This window comes from Ceratotherium simum, chromosome 16 (assembly GCF_057802395.1).
Source record: "Ceratotherium simum simum isolate JZ-2026a chromosome 16, ASM5780239v1, whole genome shotgun sequence".
Classification (NCBI taxonomy): Eukaryota; Metazoa; Chordata; class Mammalia; order Perissodactyla; family Rhinocerotidae; genus Ceratotherium; species Ceratotherium simum.
In genome coordinates, this window is record NC_141915.1 from 37,147,367 (window position 1) to 37,166,846 (window position 19,480).

The 19,480-nt window shown below is 47.7% G+C and overlaps 1 protein-coding gene across 3 annotated transcripts in view; it reads right to left on the minus strand.

Annotated features, from left to right (window-relative positions):
* Nucleotides 1-19,075, minus strand: part of IGF2BP1 (insulin like growth factor 2 mRNA binding protein 1) — a 45,062-nt gene extending 25,987 nt beyond the window's left edge. For 2 of the 3 annotated variants that reach the window (XM_087441024.1, XM_014790788.2), the window contains exons 1-2: nt 18,569-19,075; nt 17,331-17,391 (exon numbers count right to left, since the gene is read on the minus strand). In XM_087441024.1, the coding sequence (XP_087297150.1) occupies nt 17,331-17,391; nt 18,569-18,743 (236 nt within the window). In that variant the 5' untranslated portion in view covers nt 18,744-19,075. The remainder of the gene's footprint in view (nt 1-17,330; nt 17,392-18,568) is intronic. The other variant, XM_004434644.3, reaches the window with a different exon arrangement.
* Nucleotides 19,076-19,480: the final 405 nt, after the last annotated feature.

Sequence of the window (19,480 nt, forward strand, 5' to 3'; positions counted from 1 at the left end):
GTTTCTCCTATCTGGAAAATAAGGCTAAAGATTAAGCCATTTTACAGGGTCTTGTGTCCCCAGACAGGGATCAACCCTGTCCACCTATCGGGAAATACTTTCCTTTTGTTTGGTGAGGAAGATTAGCCCTGAGCTAACATCTGTTGCCAATCCTCCTCTTTTTGCTGAGGAAGATTGGCCCTGGGCTAACATCCGTGCCCATCTTCCTCTACTTTATATGTGGGACGCCTGCCACAGCATGGCTTGATAAGTGGTGTGTAGGTCCGTGCCCGGGATCCAAACCTGCAAACTCCAGGTTGCCGAAGCCAAGCATGTGAACTTAACCACTATGCCACTGGGCCGGCCCCCAGAAGTAAGTGGTTCTTGACCCCCTTTTTTTTTTTTTTTCCTTTTTTTCTTTTTTGGAGACTTGGTTCCCATGAGGAAATGTGATGAAAGGCAAGAACACTCTCAACCACAAAAATGCAAACATTTTGCACACAATTTCAAGACTTTAGGGGTTAATGAAGACTTTGGAATCCATCCATAAACCTAAAGTTTGCAAACATCGTTCCACATATCTACACATATAACTTCATCCCCAATGATGTCCATCCAGGTCTTTACTCAAGCCTGCAGCCAAGTTGAGAAGAAAACAGTCCAAGGCACTTAGAAAACTAATAAGCTTGACTGGGGATGGGGTTGGGGTTATTACCTGGGTATTGGGAAAGAGTGAGCAACTAAGATGCTTCAAACCTGCAGGAACACACCACACTCGTTGAATTCCAATCAGCGGTCAAGAAGCTCACCACCATGACTCTCCTCAAGTTTTCTGGAGCCCAGCTGCTGGAGTCATTCATTCTACAGATTTTTCTTAGCACTTACTATGCAGTGGGCCTGTGCTGTCCACACTACAGTAGCCACTAGTCACATGTGGCTATTGAGCACTTGAAATGTGGCTACTGCAACTGAGGAACTGAATTTTAAAGTGTTTATATAATTTAACTTTTTCATCTGTAAGTTTTATAAACTCTAAATACAGATCAAATGTTTCCAATGAAAACTTAGCTTATGAATTGGGACGGGCTCTAAGTGTAAAATAAAAAACACACTAGAGGGGCCGGCCTGGTGGCACAAGCGGTTAAGTGCTCGTGCTTCACTGCGGTGGCCCGGGGTTCGTGGGTTCGGATCCCAGGTGTGCACCGACGAACCGCTTGTCAAGCCATACTATGGCGGTGTCCCACATAAAGTGGAGGAAGATGGGCATGGATGTTAGCCCAGGGCCAGTCTTCCTCAGCGAAAAGAGGAGGATCGGCAGATGTTTGCTCAGGGCTGATCTTCCTCACAAAAAAAAAAAAAAAAAAAAACACACACACACACTGGATTCTAAGACTTAGTACCCCCCAAAAAAGTAAAGTATCTCATTGTTTGTATTGATTGCATGTTAACTAATAATCTTTCTAATTAATTTTTGAATTAATCATTTACATTAATTTCACTCTTTTTTTTGATGTGGCTATTAGAAAATGTCCACTTACATATGTGGCTCCCACTGCATTTCGATTAGACGGTGCTGGGCATTCTGCACATTGTGCTACAGTGCAGAGCACAGAGTGATGAAGACAGGCATGCCTCCTGCTCTCATGGAGTTTCCTTCCAGTCCAGCAGGGGCCCCAGTGCGGTTTGGGATGGGAGAAGGGAATGGACGAGGCTGACTGAGGTGTGGAGGTGGGCTGTCCACTGGATCCCTTCAGAAATGGGTGATCCTATTGACTCCTCAACAAGAGAATCTCATTCGGCTGACACCAAAGTAGAAGCGCCCTCCCAAAGCTGGCTCCCTCCTAGCTTTCCCCAGCTGGAAATCACACATAAAAGATGTCCTAACGTGCCAACCTCTGCCTTTCCCATAAGATCACCACTGACTTAGTCCTTCCTCCCCGCCCTGCCTCCTTATCCCTATAGGGTGGAGAGGTGGAGAAAAAAAATAATTGTTCAGGAAAGCTTCTGAAGGGGGCGGACCTGGCACGCTCCAGGCATGGCAGTAGCTGAGAAAGGGGGCGGGGCTGGGGAGGGAAGGAGGAGCTGGCCCAATGCCCAGGGCTGCGTGCCAGGCTGATCCAGAGACAGGGCAGGCAGGCAGGCCAGCGGGCCGTCGGGCCTTCGGGTGGGCTGATGGGCTGGGTAGGGGCTGGAAAGGAAAATATTGACCTACTGGAAGATGCAGGCAGAGCAGATGACACCCCCAAGGAGAATGCCAGAATGTAAGAGGGACTGGAAGGCAGGGACACCACTGGATTGTATCTGCGGTCCCGTGAACATGGTCTTTTAAATGTATGTGGCACACACGCACTGTGCCATGTGGGCTCTGACTCCTGTGCTCATGTTGGGGACAAGCAGGAAGGAAAAGCAAGTCTCCAGGGGAAACTCTGGGCTGAACCCTATTCGCTCTCCTTTGGAAGGCTCTTGTACTGTGTTGAATACGCTCCTGCCCTACCTGAGTCAGGAAAGAGGCGGATCATCAGGCTTCTTACACAACCAGGGACACACACACTAACCCAGGCCTAGGGAGTTCCAGCTGAAGGAAACCAGGAATCATACATTGAGGAAACCAGATCCATACACTGAGGCAGGAGAGGGGTCTTAAACCATCATCCTCATTTTATGGATGGAGAAACACGCTCAGGAAAAAGAAAGAGACTTGGCAACTTTGAGATAGGACTAGAAGTCAGCTCTCCCCCTAGGCTGGTTTACGTCGATCTCACCCAACTTCTCGGCTTTCTCTGACAAGAAGTGTTAATGTTAACCCTGCAAAAGCTTGTATACCCCAATGTCAGCATCAGGAAAAATGCCCATATTCTGTATGGCTAAGTGCATGCCAACTGGCTTTTACTGCATGCGGCTCTAATTTGGGCACAGGATTTAACTTGCAGAAGAGCTAACTACTCTATAATACGGCTGGATGACTGTCGGAGAGATTTGTTAGCAGGGTAAAAGGGTAGTCACCAAAACGTCTATCTTGCAGAATTTCATCTAGGATTGGGATAGGCAAGGAAGCAAACATGGGACACAGAATGGATGGCGCTAACCAGTGTTAGAGAGCAAGGAAACCTCAAGGATGAATACTTTGCTCAATTCACTCATCTCGGAAATAAACGATTTGACAAGAGAGCCCACGTTTTTTTCTTGCCCATCTGGGCAGCGCCAGAGGAAGCCAAAACAGAAGCTCTGAGTCAGTGGAGCTCTCTCCAGACGAATTCTAAGTCCGCCTGGGCCAACTGCCACCTCCTCCCTCCACTGAGCTCTCTGTCTAGAATCTTGCTCTTTCACCTGAGTGGTTCCTAGAGCGGGAGCTGGCCATGTGAGCTCTACAGCACGAAGTGGGAGAAAGAGAGTCTGGAGAGTGAGGTGTGGAGAAGAAACCATCGGAACAAACCTAACCTGTGGTGACAAATGGAAAAGAGGTGACCAAAGGTGAGCAGTGGAGCCTTCCTGGTGGAGGCAGTGATGGTGTGGGTAAGAAATTAACCATTGGGGACACTGCTCATCATCCTTCCCAGGCTGGCAGTGGGACACATTTCAGGCATGTTCCCTGGGGGTGGAAGTTAATATGCTCTGAAGGAGGGAAAGGTGTGGGGTACTAGGGAGTCCACTTCCTGCCCCAGCCTCACCTGAGATGTTGGTTTAGCTCTCACCTCCCCCTCCCTGGAGATGTCAGCATCTCTCCAAGAAGGTTAAGAGCCAAAAGGTCTGGCACTCTGGGGCCCAGAGAGCTGGCTGAGGAGGAGGCTGGCGCTCAGTGGAAAGCACTGTGGGGCATGCCCCAGAAACAGAGGAGGGTAGATGAGTCTCTCCTCAGGAGAGAACAGCAAGCGTGGAGAGCCCAGCTCAAGACAAGCATTTTGAGGTGGAGCTCTCAGAAGCAAGGAAAAGGAAACTAGACCAGCCTCAAGAGAAATCAGTCTTCTGCAATTCTGCACTGAGAAAAAGACCCTATGGCAGTTAAGAGTAATTCTTGGAATCGTTAGTGCTGCCTGGGAAAGGATGAGACTGTATCCCAGTATACATTTAAAAAATAATAATTTATCCTATTAGTAGATTAGTGGAGCTCTGGTTGTGTCCCTCCAACATGAGGTTAGTAACCTCAAGAGATTCATCCCCCCCCAACCCGCAGCTGCCAACAAAGACCTGTTGGTGGTCAGCAACTTCAGGAAGCTGGTGTTTGTGTCTTCCTAGTGGGGTAGTTCTTAATCAGAGCAACCGTCTTCTAACAGGGTTAGAACCCTGAGTTCTGCCCTGGCTTGGGGCAGGAGCAAAATGCCCTCTCTGTAGGGGTCTTTCTCTTCCCAGTCCAGGGATTCTGTTTGGGAGGACTAATGGTGCCTTCCAAGATGGTTCTCAGCCTCCTACGCCAGGAGCAGAGGGCAAGGTCCCTAACAGCCAGGGGGATCTGGGGCGGCGAACACCCTTTCACTGTGGGGGACAGTGGAAGCCGGGGGCAGGCAGGGCAACTCAGGAGAAAGAGGTGCCTGGGAAGGGCGGCAGCAGCTGAGGGTGGGGGAGGGCTGGCAGCAGCTGGGGGGGAGGAGGGGAGTCCTCATGAACGGGCAATTGAGAAGGGCTGAGCAGCTGAGCGGCCGGGCTGGCGTCGGCCCGGCCTGTGGCCCACATGGGCCGGCCCCTTCCCCCAGCCCCTCTCACCTAACCCGGGAAAGCTGAGCGCCCACCCCCCCACCCCGGCCGCTGGGTGGGCCGGGCAGGCAGAGCACAACGAGGGGCAGAGGATGGCCCCGGGGCCCGTCTGCTGCGGGGCTCGGCAGTCTAGAATGTTCTGCCGCCAGAACCCCCTCGGTACCCCGACTTGCTCCGAGCCAGTCCCGCCCGGCCCAGGGGCCCTCGGCTACCCGCGCAGGGCCCGGAGGGGGAGGGGACACGCGCCGGGGGCTGCCGAGTGGGGGTGGGGACCAGGACTTTGCCCTTTGTCTCTCTCTCTCTAGAGCCACCGGCCGAAACCCGACCCCAGCAGCGAGCCAGGCAGCCAGCGAGGGGCAGGCTCCCCCTCCGGGGTCCTTTAGTAAATGCAGACCCGACCTCCCTGTGGTCAGGGCTGTGACTGAGGTGGTCCTGTGGGGGAGGGGGCTTCCCGCCTGCAAACAGGCCTGCAAGCATTTAAGTGGGTACGGGTTGGGGGGAGGGTGCCGGGAGGGGGCTGGAAGTGGGGCCGCAGAAGCTGGAGGGGAGAAAATGGCCCGGGAGGCGGCATTCCTTAGAGACCTCGGTTGGGCTGCGGGAGGAGGCAGGACCGGGCGGGGAGGCCTCCCACTGAGAAGGCAGGAACTGAGGCCTGGGAGTGGGCTGGGCTGGGGGCACAGAACTGAGGGGCCTTCCGGGCCTGGAGAGAAAAGACCCTCCTTCCAGGGCGTTCTGGGAATCTCTACGAAAAAGTTATAATCGAAGAGTCATAGTCACCCCCAAGCAGAGTAGGGCATTTGTCTGTGGGTGAGAGTCACTTTCTTTGTCTGCCCTTTTGGGGTGTCATGGATTAATGATAATCTTATCAATAACTTACATTTGCACAGCACTTCGGAGTTTACAAAGTACTTCTTCACACCCACACCCTCCTATGAACCTAGAACAACGACGAGACGTTGATTTGAGTGTCTAAACAACCACAAGAGATGGCCAATATTTTTATGTCCATTCTGCAGTTCAAAAAACTGGCTCAGAGGGGTGAAGTGACTAGCCCAAGGTGACACTAGCCAGCAACTGTCACTACACCATGAAGCCTGCTCCTGCTCATCAGGAAAGAAAGGTAACAGGGTTCTTGCTCCTCAAAAACATGTATAAACTATGAATTATGATTCTGGAAGCATGTAACAAAGGTCAACTCTTTGTCCCTTCCTGCTAGGAGGAGGGGAAAGGGAGGGGAAGCTCTCAATCTTGCCCTTCCCCCTTCCTCCCGTTTTCCCCAGGGTTGAACCCAAACAAAAGGAAGAGGAAAAAAAAAAACCAACCAAAGGCCTACTACAAGTGCCAGAGGACGGGGATTCTTAGACCCCAAAATACTTAGCCAGCTTATTTCATGGCGTTTCTGGAGGTGGGGAGAATTCAGATGAGGATACAGGGCCCAGGAAAAGATACTGACCCTAGATCCCACAGTTTACACATCTGGGGAAAGGACAGGCCGAGATCGATATCTGAATTCTAACCCCATGCAAGTCCTTCTCCACTTCGTTCAGCTCCCTCTCAGTGGGTTATTTCGTTCCAAGACCAGAATTCCCATTTCCCATCTCAGCTGCCCAGAGAAGGGAAGAATTTTCTGTTTTCTTCAACCACTCAAGATTGCGTGAAAATCCCAAGAGTGGGAGGAAAATATGCAAAGCAGGTGTGAAACACCTGGGGAGGAAGGGGGTTCAGAGCAGGGAGAAATTAATGTTGAGCGGTGTTTTTATTTGCTGACCTTATGCTCTCCCCCACTAAAAACACTCAGAGGAGTGAGAAGATAAGACTCCATTTCTCTGAGTATTAGAGGATCACCTGTTCCCACCTTGTAAGAGAGCTCAGCCTTGGAGGTAGAAAGGCCAGGGTTTGAATCCCAACACTACTACTTATTGAAGCTATGACCTTGGCTAAGTTACTTTAACCACTCAGAGCTTCAGTTTCTTCTTCTGCAGAAGGAAGATAAACCTGCCAAGTTCTTATGAGGATTCAGTAAGTAAGTGCCTAGCTTTGAGTAGATACTCAATAAGTGCTGCGCATAATTGTAGAAGGAACTCATATTTTGACCCTCATCACCTCACACAGTGCTCGGGAGCAAAGAAGATGCTCAATAGGGGAATCAAACAGGGACACCTGCCCTACCTACCTGAGGGCCTTTCCCCACTGGAATGCCCCCTTCTTCTAGATGAACTGTATTCCCACACATAGCTCCTTGTCAGTTCACAAGGCTCTCCTTAATCCAAGCCTCTATTTTTTCTGCCTATCCTCCAAAACACAATTTAGCTCAAAGCCTCCCTCCTCTATTTTAGTTCCTGAGGTTGCGTGCCTCTCATGTTAGTACATAGTGTCTTGGCCTCTGCTGTCCCACAGCTTTTCCTGGATCTAAAGTGAAAACACTGGAGGGCAGGAATTTTATCTTGTACCTCTTTTGTGCAGCTTTCTCTTAACCCCTACATCTCCCTTCCCCATCCTGAAAAACCCCAACTGTGCTAAATAAAAACCCAATAAATAATTAGTATTTAGCACAGGAGAAGGATCAGGCAAAGACTCCCATTTCATATAGGATGAAGAGGTGACCACCAGGTAGGAAAAAAGCAAAACTGGCAATGGTTTAAATGTGGCCAGGGGAGAGGGGGAAATGGGGAGTTATTGTTTGTTTAATGGGAACAGAGTTTCGGTCTTGCAAGACAAAAAGAGTTCTAGAGATGAATGGAGGTGATGACTGCACAACAATGTGAATGTTCTTAATACCACTAAACTGTACATTTAAAAATGGCTACGATGGGGGGCCGGCCCAGTGGCAGGTGGCGCAGCGGTTAAGTGCACACGCTGCGCCGCAGCGGCCCAGGGTTCAGATCCCAGGCGCGCACGGACGTACTGCTTGTCAAGCCATGCTGTGGCAGCGTCCCATATAAAGTGGAGGAAGATGGGCATGGATGTTAGTCCAGGGCCAGTCTTCCTCAGCAAAAAGAGGAGGATTGGCATCAGATGTTAGCTCAGGGCTAATATTCCTCACAAAAAAAAAAAAAAAAAGGCTACGATGGTAAATTTTATATATATTTTTACTATGTTAAAAATAATCTTTATTTAAATACCAAAGATAAAGTGAACAATCTAAAAGCTCCTGGAGAAAAATGATCTGACAAAGTATATTTCCTTCCATCTCCACTCTAAAACCAAGGTCTTTCACTTGTTCCTCACTGTATTTCTAGTACCTGGCAGAGGGCATGTCATGCAATAGTAGACTCTGAAAAGATAAAAATAAGTGGATGAACGCATGCATGCATGGCATGAACGCATACACGATCAGAGGTACCAATCTCTGCTGCAATACACAAGCTATCACAGAAATCCATACCATCTTGTTAAATATTTTCTTACATGGAATTTAGATATAAATACATATTTTAAAAATCACCCCCCTACCAAAAAAATGGCTAATGGCTGAGTGGCAAAAACCCCACACACATACCCAGGCTAAAGTTGCTGACCATGGGATGTTTCGACGAGAAGACCAAAGGAGCTTGGGCCTCGACAGGCATCATTCCTCTTCTAGTTACAAGTTTAAAGGAAACTAGTCATTCAGGATGGTCAGCGAGGGGCAAGAGTAGGAAAGCGAAAGCAAGATTATCTCACAGAGATATATGAGGTTTGCAAAAATCCTTTTATTCCACTCCCTGCCTACCCCCAGCTTATCCTGGACAGGTATCATTCTACCCTATTCTACAAAGCCAGCAGCAGCAGCTTTGAATCAAATGGTATAAACATAGGGAGGAAACCCTCTCGATAAAATAACTTCAGTCAGCTAAATTTCCCCTTCTTTTACATTAAATAAAAAGTTGCTGGAGTGGACACTCTACAACTACAAGGAGTAAAGAAAATATTCTTCTGAACCCTGCTGCCTCCCCAGCCAACATCCTATTACATCGAGTCCTTGCTCAGAACAGACTGGCTGCAGCCACCAACAGCCACGTCTGTGAAGGATCATTTTTGCCCTTTAATTTAGGGTTCTGTCTCCAAACCCTGCCAAAGCAACTGCTCTCTATTACAGTTGGACTTCTCCACCCAAGCAACTTAGAGACCTGGAGGAGGAAGTAGAATAAATATTTCTAACTCTGAATAGACATCCTCAACAAGTTTACTCCGGCCAACAGCCCCCACTTTAGTTCCTGTCTCCAGATTCTCTCCTCCTCAGAGCACCTCATGGAAAGTTGACAAGCCCCAAGCAATCCCAAATGCCACTCCAGAAAAGACGCAATACACATCATTCGGCACAGACTAATTGTAAAACCCTTTATAGTAACTGATTAAAGTCACAAGCCTGTTAAATGGCCAAAAACCACATCCAGATTGTAAGCCCTTCCCCTCCTCGATCCAATAAGAGAAGGTTCAGTCCTCATTCCCTGGACTGAGATGTCGAAAGGGGGTGTGGATCTGTATGTTATGTGTGTGCACCCACTCGTGCTGGATGGGCTCAAGAGAGGAAGTCGACATGAAGGTGGGTTCTGAACACATCTTTGGGGACTGTTTCCAGACCAGGGGACCAGGGAGACAATGTGAGGCTACTGTAGCTTTGTCCCCTACAAGGGCACAGGAAGAACAATGTATGCAGTCACTTCCTGGGCATCTGGGGATCCCCAAGTCCTGAAGCCTACTTTGTGAGCTTACCAAGAGCAGAACATTAAGACAAACATGCCCATTGCCCACCAGGTAGGGGAAGCTACTCTCATTTCTTCCTTCCTCAGACCCTCAGAAGGACTCAGACAGTCCCCTTGATCCTGAATTCTTACAGTAGCTACCTCATCTGCAGAACCAAGATGGTTCCCCTCACCAATATCCCTACCCTACATGCACCTTTTACAATAACCCCAACGTGTGAAATTTCAGCTAGGAACCTGGCCCGGGTTCAGAGTATCAACAACGATAGAATATATGGCCCATTCCCATAAGGAACCATCAGTAGCATTCTCCACCATGCTTGCCCCCTCTCTCCAAGCCTTTTTTCTGAGGATGGGTAAGAGACATAGTGGTGAGGTCCATAATCGAGGGGTCTCGGGGGTTGCCCTGGTGAGCTTCATCTCCCTCTCACAAAAGGTGGCTTTTCCTTTCAGCATACAGGTTATCAAAGCACTCTACACATAAATCCCTTTTAATGCACCTATCCATCACTGTTCTGTATCAAATACATGCCAAATTCATATATGTGTATTTAAAGACCCTAACCTACTGCCTTAGATATATGCCCCAAGTTGCCACACACACAGACCAAAGACAGAAGGCAGAGAGTTCCATATCTAAAACATAGTAATAATAATAGCTAGGGGCCGGCCCGGTGGCGCAAGCGGTTAAGTGCGTGCGCCCTGCTGCGGCGGCCCGGGGTCGCCAGTTTGGATCCCGGGCGCGCAGCGAAGCACCACTTGGCAAGCCATTGGCATCCCATATAAAGTGGAGAAGACGGGCACAGATGTTAGCCCAGGGCCAGTCTTCCTCGGCAAAAAAAGAGGAGGATTGGCAGATGTGAGCACAGGGGTGATCTCCTCACACACACACACAAAAATAATGATAATAGCTAATGTGTAATAGCACCAGTTTACAGTTAGAGAAATTGAGGCTTACGGAGGTTAACGTAACTTTTCCCATTTCCCAGTCAATGCCCACCGCAAAGCTCTTGCTTTTAGACACTGGACTCTCCTGGGGAGACCTTTTCTCCACACTCCTGTAGAGGACTGAGTGAGGGACCTCGGGTAGGTCAGGAAACTGACCTAACAGAGCTTCCTCTCTCCTTGAACCTCAAGAATTCTGAATGATTCCTGTCCTCCCCGCTCCTGTTGCCAAAGAACTCAGGCCCCACAAACAACTTTTACACAAGACTATTTATTTAATTTCTGAATTCTCTGATTTCTCCTCTTAAAGATTCTAACTATATCCAATCAACTAAACTAAACCATCCAATCAAATTTCACTCAGACTTAACATTTTCCATTTCAAGTGGCCAAAGCATCTGGATGAAGGACTAATTTTTTAACTGAAACTAACTCAAAACGGCTAAAAATTGAAGTTTTCCTTAACCCTGTTTTCCTAAGGAAATGTTGAAAGGATTGATTAGAATACACGAAACAGATATGGTGGACAGGGAAAGAAAAAATGAAGAGAGATCCTCCACTTCTGCCTCCTCTCCAAGAGAGATTTTTTTCTCCACAACCCTCCCCTAAACTATGAGCAAAATTCCCACCCATCCTGACAGGTCCCTTATATGCCTTTAGCCACCAAAATGCCCCTTGTCTAATAATCAGACTTGTCCTGAGGGGTCTTGAAAATATCTGGACAATCCAGTCAAAGATTCTTTTGCTCATCCAGCTGGTTGCTCTGTTATTTCATTCAAAACCAGTTTACTGATGGTTAGCCATGCCCACATGACCAGAAAACATCAAACCCTGGAAGCCTGGACTTCTGCAATAGGACTGCATGTCTGGTGGTGTTTGTTCTGTATACAGTTATATTTCAGTGTTTGGCAATCAGATTTTCTCCAACTATACTAAAATGATGAGGTCCAAACCTACTTTTCTCCTGTGATTTACCCATCCAACACACATTTTACTTCAGCAGTTCGTGTTTAGGGTGAAAGCTTGTTCAAGCCTATTGTTCCTTCATCCCTCAACATTCCCTTATTGCAAACCTACTGTGCTGCAAAGGTAAGAAGCAGGTCTTACAAAGCTGGCTCTGCGTTTTCAATACCAGCATGACCCCTTCGACCCAACAAAAAGTACAAAGGCCCCTTTGAAGAAAATCTGAGGGGATATCCAAGTTCTTCTACTAGAACGGAGTTAGTGAACTAGAGACTGAACATCTCCTTGCTGGCAGTGCTTCCTTGTGATGCGCGTGTTATCAAACTTTTATCAATAACCAAATGAGCATGCACTTTCTTGAGTGCATGTTTTTTGAGGAGAGACCTTTTCTTATTTTGTTTTGACAGGCATTTAAAAAGGTGTGGGGGAGGAGAGGCAATATGTTCCTCACAGGTGCAAATGGTGAGTAAATTTTATACTAACGTGGAGTCAGACAGTGGTTGAGACCCTAAGAAAGATCTTCACAGCCTAGCCAGTGGCCAACTAGAGGACCTGTTGTCTATCGTTTACAACATAAATAAAATCCATCATAGAGCCTCTGGTTACTATTACTCCCTTTGTTATTGTTTCAGTCAGCCTTTGAGACAGACATGGCAACAGACAGTCCATTTTCTAAAGATTACAGATTATTTGACACTGTTAACTCTTCGAGGTTCTATGCCCCATGGACAAAGGGCCTCAGCCACTGGGAGAGGGAGAGGGCCACAGCTATATGCACCTCCATTTTCTCTCCACCTCTCTCATCCTCTTATTTTCCCCTCACCCACTCGCTTCCTCTCCCCTCTGCCTCCTCACTTCACATTTATCCACGGGCCTTTTGCTTTTGCCTTAAGACGAAAAGGTCCTAAGACAGCCCGGGCGCTGCAAAAGTCTGCGCCCCACAGCCGGGGGAAACTCTCCACGTGGGCGAGGTTTGGGATCTGGGGGCTCCAAAGACTAAGGCGGAGGCTGTTCGCTGGCGCGCCGGAGCCTGAGGTCTCGGGGACCCTGGGGAAGGAAGCTCCTCGGAGACCCAGGCCTGCAGATGTTCCCTGGCGGGGGCTTGTTCAAAGGAGGAAGGCGGGGGCCCCAGCGCAGAGCGGGCAGAGATTGCGAGGCAGGGCTGGGGCTGCGGCGGGCGGGGAAGGGTTAGGGCAGCGGGGCCGGCGCGGGCTCTCCAGGAAGCGCCTCCAGCGCGGCCGCGACTTTCTCTGCTTTTTGAAAAGAGGAAGGGAAGGCAAGCAACTCCGAAAGCAAAAATAGCCTCGCCCGTCGCCGAATCTACCAAACCTGCTGTCTGCGACCCCCTATCCCATGGGTCGCTGTGCGCCTCCAGCCGCTGCTCCTCTTTAAAAGCGAGGCGGGAAATCCACCCCAACCCCCATCTCTCTCTCTCTCTCTTTTTTTCCCCCGTCTGGAATTTCCAACCCAGGACGAACTCGTCTGATTTCTCCAGTCTCCCCTGCTGTTTTTTTCCTCCCCTTTTCTCTCCCTAACACTCCCATCCCAAAATGTAAGCTGCACTTTCTGGAAGGCATTAGCCATATTTTAAGAATCTTTTAAGAGAATGGGGAGCGAACAAGACTGAATTTAAATTATAACAGCTGGCAAAATGTCTGTGTTCTTCAAATGTCTTCGGTTGATACATTTATCCTAATGACAAGATCACCACCACGACCACCCCCCACACACAAAAATCAACACAGGTACAACCAGTACATAGCTCTTCAACGCAAAAATCCCTAAACTTCAACAAACAGCACTTGCTGGTCTCCCTCTTCCCACTCAACTAAACCAGATCCGAATTTTTTTTTTTAATGTTTTATATATTTTTTGTTGTTTGTTTTTCTGTTTTTTGTGGGTTTTTTTGGTGTGTTTTTAATGTTTTAAAATCATATACCCACTACCCTATCTCAATGGTACCTCTGTCAAGTGGCTGTTACACATTAAAGTATAGAGTAAATAAACTCAAAAATTTAAGCCTTAAACTACCCAAACACATAAAACAGATTCAAATGACATATATTAAGGTAATTTTAAAAGATTAGAAGCACAGAACCTTTGAATCAAGATTCTTCCAATGGCTAATGTCATGTATTTCATCTCTAAAACATAATTATAAGAAAGAATGTTTTGCTCTTTTTCCACCAAAAGCTGCACTGTTAAAACTTTACATTTGGAACAGTTAACTACACTTTGAATAAATTAGTGATGGGAATTACAATTCTTCCCCTTCTTTACTCAAAAGTTCTCCATCTGGGAAACCCATGGAGTAAAAATTCATCTTTCTCCTTTGGGTCAGAAAATAAAGGTTTCTGGACACCTTCAACTCTTCCAAAGGATAGTCAAATACCAGTGTCCTTAGGAAAGTCATTCTGAAATACTGAGCACTAAATGATAACAAGTTAAGGATTTCTCTAGCAGTGAAGAAAATTTATGAATTTGTAAAGTTTACTTTCTAGATAGAAATTAAAGTGGGGAGAGTGAATTCATTTGCACCTTTCCTCTAAACAGTAGAAAAATGTAAGAATCGACCATTTTTTAAACTTATTTAAAGCCCAAAAAACTAACCTAATAGGAATAAGAAAACCTTTTTGAATACAGGTCAGATATATCTTTTACCTACAACCAGTAAAACAAAAGTGCCTGAAAATCCTCCCCCTCTAGTACTATTTACTCCTTTGTTTTTTTTTTTAAAGACATTCCTTTGTTTCTTAACTCCCCCTTATAATTCATTTTCAACCCCTAAGAATAGTTTTCATTAAAGGCAAACCCATTTTTGAAGGCAAAATTTTCTTGCTTGTTTTGAAGACATTCAGTGATCCAATTATTTCTTCAGAGCCTCCGCAAATCACTTAAAATTAAAAATATTATTTTTGCCATTTACAAGACATCCCTTCAGAGATTTTTAAAGCTGCTAACTTTAGAAAATTAAACTGTAAAATCAGAATAAAGTTTGCACACTTTCTCTTCTGAGAGTTCTCACACATATGGCTATGAGACCAATTGTTTTTTTAATAGCTGGAACTATAAGGCAAAGGGCTGGCCCACCTCATTTTAAGTCAACTTAGGGAAAAGAACCACCATTAACCTGCCCAAGGAAATCAGTCTTTAACATGAATACATTTCACCAAGAGAAATGAAGTACACATCTCTTCCATGTTTTTCTTAACAGCAACACTTTTTATTTTGATGACACCAGTTGACAGCAGGTATGCTATCTTTAGGTCACATTCCTCTAGAAAAAGGCATACACAGTGGCAAATGAAACAAAAGTTTAATTCCCTTAAAAGCAAGTCATTTCCCAAAATAAACAAGTCTCACTAAGATGGTATCCCTTTATCTTAACTAGTCTTAAGTCTCTCAAAATAAAATACACATACAAACCCTTTCCACAACTATCTTAAAAATGCTTTTGGTTTTTCTCCTTTGTCCTAGTATTTGACAGTTAATATATACAAATTCTTAACAAAAAGCTGAATTGTTGACCAAAATTCCAACACTGACTAAGAGGGGGTTTAGGAAGATCTCAGAGAAATTTAATGTCACCCATTTAAAAAATTCAAATTGACATGTTTTCAGTTTAAATGTATAGTGTTCAGTCTCTTGGATTCTTAAAAAGGTACAAATTATATTTATCAAATAGATACAAAGTTAGAACAAAATATATTAATACTTCAAAATCAGAGGTGCTCAGAGGTTAACTGCAGTAATATTGTTTGATTCTCCCCTCTAAAAAGCAAGAAAAAAAAAAAACAGGAACATTCAAGTTTTTAAGAATCTCTTAGAAATGTTTACAGTCATAATTCATTTGGAACTGAGTGCATCAAGAAGAGTTCTCTATTTTAAACAGTGAAAACACGAGAGTATATATACATAAAATATATATGCACAGTTGTCCGTTTTGCTTAATATATTAGTCATAGTCAATTAAATAGTTCCTGTTCTATACATGAGATTGAAAAAGCCAGTATACAAACCAAATGAAGACTTTTCAGACAGACTAAAAACACATACCACAACACACTTCCTCAAAGAACACAAAATGATAGAGCAAACTGACTTCACGAAAACAAACTTTCTTTTTTTAAATCCCAAAACTTCAAAAATGGATTCATTCTAGAAAAATGAAGTGCCTTCTCACCACCACCCCCAAAAAGTAAAACACAACTGACTCAGTGTTTGTGCTCAAATTATTTCAGGAAGGGGGAGGACACACAAAAGATCGAATTTAATATAATATGGGTGTGGAAAGGAAGATTTTGTACCCACTCTTCTCACAAACCCCACCCTTTCCCAACTCCAAAGAGCCCTCAGTAATGCATTTTGGAGGGAACAAGGAGCCTAAAAATGGCTTGAAATCAAGCAGCTAGCTTAGGGGAAAAGATCCATAAATACAGAGCACCATGAAAATTAAAATATAAATGTTTTGGGTTCCATTTCCTAAGTTTGCTATTTCTCCTGCTTTTCACTTCATTCCCTTTAAAATTTAAACCATTCTGAAGAGCAAAAGGAAAACTTCCACACATCTGGAACTGGAATTCCAGAATTCCAGTTATTCTGGATATTTCTCATCAACATGTTTCAAAAATTCAGCTTTCAGTTCAAATATGCACAATCTTTTCAATAACTCTACTGGTGTCAGTGTATGTTTCTCTCATTCCCATCTCCAGGAAATGTTTCAGAATAATAAATAAGACTTTTTTTCTTCCTTCCGATTTTATTGCCTCTTTCCTCCTAACTCTACTTGCCTTTCCAATAACAGAGTATTTCAAGCACTTGAGGTTAAATCACAAGCTCTATAAACATAGTTACAAGCCATATTGATCATCTATAGATACAATAGTTCCAAGTTACTTCAATATCTCAAGCTAAACCACTGAACAGATTTTTATGTCACAGTAAACTTTCTAGACCCTTAGCCACCTCCAAAAATGCATAGCCACCCACCTCCACCTTCCCACCCTGAAAAGGTCAGGTCCTATTCTGAAATTCAGCAAGTTTCCAGTTGAAATGAGAGGAGGGGGGAGTGAGAGGATCAAAGATTTACTGGGGTTTGCAACATGAGAGAAAACTCTGCACTGTCAACATGTTTAAAGTCAGATTTGAGAAAGCAGAAAGACTCGGCCCTTATACTTCCCAGCCAGAGTTCAATGAAAGATTTGAAATCCACCATGAATTGGATTTGGGGATAACATGATAGAGGTACCCCAGTTTGCTGAAGTGAGGATAGAAAGGTATTGGAACACACTCTTTCTCTGTCTCTGTCTGTCTGTCTCTCTCACACACACACCCATTCATGCAGGGAGTTCTAGACCCTCCAAAGAGCCCCAGCTCACAGCCTGAACACAAAGCTCTCACCCCAGATGGTCCCCCTGTAACAATGGACTGAAGGAGTGGGGGGGGGGCTCAGAAAGGATAGTACAGCCAAAGCATATTTGCAAAATCCAGTTGGGAGGGGAGGATGTGCATGTGAGGGACTAGGGGTAGGGGTCTGTAAAAAAATAATGTCCATGCCTGTTGCAGAAATATAAATAAAGCACAAGTGTAAGAAAATTCTTTTAGGGGCAGGAACTCATTCCACTTCCCCTGGGGAGTGAAAGGAGACCCCCACCAATCCACTTAAGAATTATGGTGAGTGAAGGGTGGGAAAAAATAGAGAAAATGAGGCCTGCTAGGAAGTTGCAGAAATGTCCATGAGTCTGAGCTCTTCAAATCTTTTTAGCTTCCCCACAAAAATGGCCCCACACCCCTTGACCAAACTCCTCAAGGTTTCTCCCCTATTTTTTCCCTTTTATTTCTCCAAATAACATCTCTTAGCCCACCCTAGCCCCAGCTTACGTTTTTTACAAGCTGTAAACCACTCATTACAAGATCTTAGCCAATCTTCCCTCCCTGCCCCCAACATCCGGAGTTGGGGGTGGGAAGGCCAGTAATGGGTTTCTTCCACTGGAGACACTATGGACCCCTGAACACAGCTTCTCGGCTCCCCCAGGCTGCCCCCCTTCCCAGAAAAGAGCTCTTTCCTACCTTTGTTTTTTGGGGACCGAGTGTTCAATCTCTAGGCGTTTTCCTTGGAGTTCCACTTTCCCTAAGGATTAAAAAAAGGAGAGACAATATGAGAGCTTGAACAGGGCTGGGGGGCGGGAAAAGGAAAGAGAAAGACATTAGGGTAATTCAGGAGTTACTTGGATTTGTAGGAATCAGGCAGTGAGTTTCGCAGCCGGGTGGGAAAAGGTCGCTCTGGTAATGGTGGAATCTATAAATTCATTGTGTTTTCTTAATTTTTGTTTTGTTCTATTATCTCATCGAGGCTGGCTGAGTAGTGGGTCGTTCTGGGAGCCCGATCTGGGAGAGGTGCGCGGGCGTCTGTGTGCGCGGGCTGCCTATCCGGCTCCCAGATGTGGGAAGACGGGGCCGAGAGAGAAAGGGCTCTCGTTTCTCCCAAAGTGTGTTGCAGGGGGGAGGGGGGTGCAGAATGAAACTTTATTTTTCGGTCCAGCCAGGGAGAAGGGCTTTGGGCGGCGGGGCGGTCACCTGTCGGGACTGGTCGGGAGCAGAGGCCCTGGGGGAGCGAAGCGGGGCCCCGCAGGGAGGGTCCCCGGCGGTGGCGGCGGCGCGCGCCTCTCGGCCCAGCCTCGGCGTCTCGGGAAGCAGCATGGCGACCCGGCGCCGCCGCGCCACCCCGCTCACGCCCCACTTTCAAATCAAAATGGCTCAAGCCCCAGGCCCTGGGCGGGAGGCGGGACCCCTTTCCCCGCGGGTCCTGCTTGAAGGCTGCAGTCCCCACGCAAAGCCGGGAGATCGGAAACTGAGCGGGGACCCCTGCCCCGCCTGGAAAGGCCTAAGGCGGAGGAAGGGGAGCTGGGGGTGTTCACGCCGGGGGCGGGGGGGGGGCCTCCAGCCGCGGATAGGGAGGGGCTGACGTGGAAATAACGCCCTGACGGGGTCGCCTTGGTGGCGACCCCCCCACTGCCAGTGGGGGCTCCCGCCCCGTCGGTGGGGGCTAAGGGGGCCACCTTACTAAAGGCTCCAGCTGCTCGTCTCGGGTTGGGAGGAAGGGGTGAGGAAATCTCGAATATTTCCGCGCGAGAGGGGAGTGGGGGGTGGAGGGGGCGTCGAAGGAGCTGGGTGGAGGGTGGGTACCGAGGCCGAGCCCCGCAGGCCGCGGGGAGAGAGGAGGTGGCGGGCACGGAAAGAGGCGGCGCAGGTCTCCGTTGTTCAGGGATTTCGTTGTGGTTTTCTCCGGGAGGTGGGTGTGCCCTTACCCGAGAAAGTTTCGATGGCCTTCATCGCCCAGTGCTCGTCGGGGCAGTCCACGAAGGCATAGCCGGATTTGACCAAGAACTGGCCGCTGTAGGAGATCTTATGCTCCGCAAACACTTTCTCCAAGTCCGCGGGGGTCACGCTCTCGTTGAGGTTGCCGATGTAAAGCTTGTTCATGGTGGCGGGCTCTGGGCAGGACGCGGTCCCTGGCAAGGCCGAGCGAGCGGGTGCGGGCGGCGAGCCTCCTAGGCCGAGAGGCGGGAGGCCGGCGGCAGCAGCCGCAAACTTTCTTTGCACCCCACCCCTGAAGTTGTCCGGAGCCCGGCGGGGAGGGCGGCCCGAGGGTGCGCAGAGGTCGCGGGAGAGTTCGGCGAGGCCCGGGAGAAGTGCCCGCGGCGCGCTGGGAGGCGGACGACGCGGCGCTGCTCCTTCTCTTCTGTCCGAAACTCCTCCGAGCGGGCTGGTGTGTCACGTTTCTCCGTGGCCGCCCTGGCGCCGCCTCTAAATAAAATCGACTTGAAAAAAAATGGAGCGGAAAAAAAAAAAAAAAGGCGAAGCCACGTGGTGAAAGCCCCCACCCACCCTGCAGGGGAAGACCCCCGACGCCTCAGGGCCCATCGACCCTCCAGCCAGGCCCAGCCCACCAATCTCCCGCCTAGGGGGGGCACTCGCCCCCGGATAAACTGGGCGGGGTGGGGAGGGGGGGCTGCGTTCCCGAAGCTTTACTTGCCCCCTCCCCTTTTGCAAGAATATGGTCCCTAGGGAGGCGCCCCCCCCATCCCCCTGCCCCGGCCCTAGCTGGGGGAGGGTTGTCGGGCCCAGAATCTCCCACCTCTTTATGGGTAAAATGTACGGTGATTTTTTTATTCCTGTGCTCCGGGGGTGGGGGAGTTTGCCCACCCTACCCCGATTAA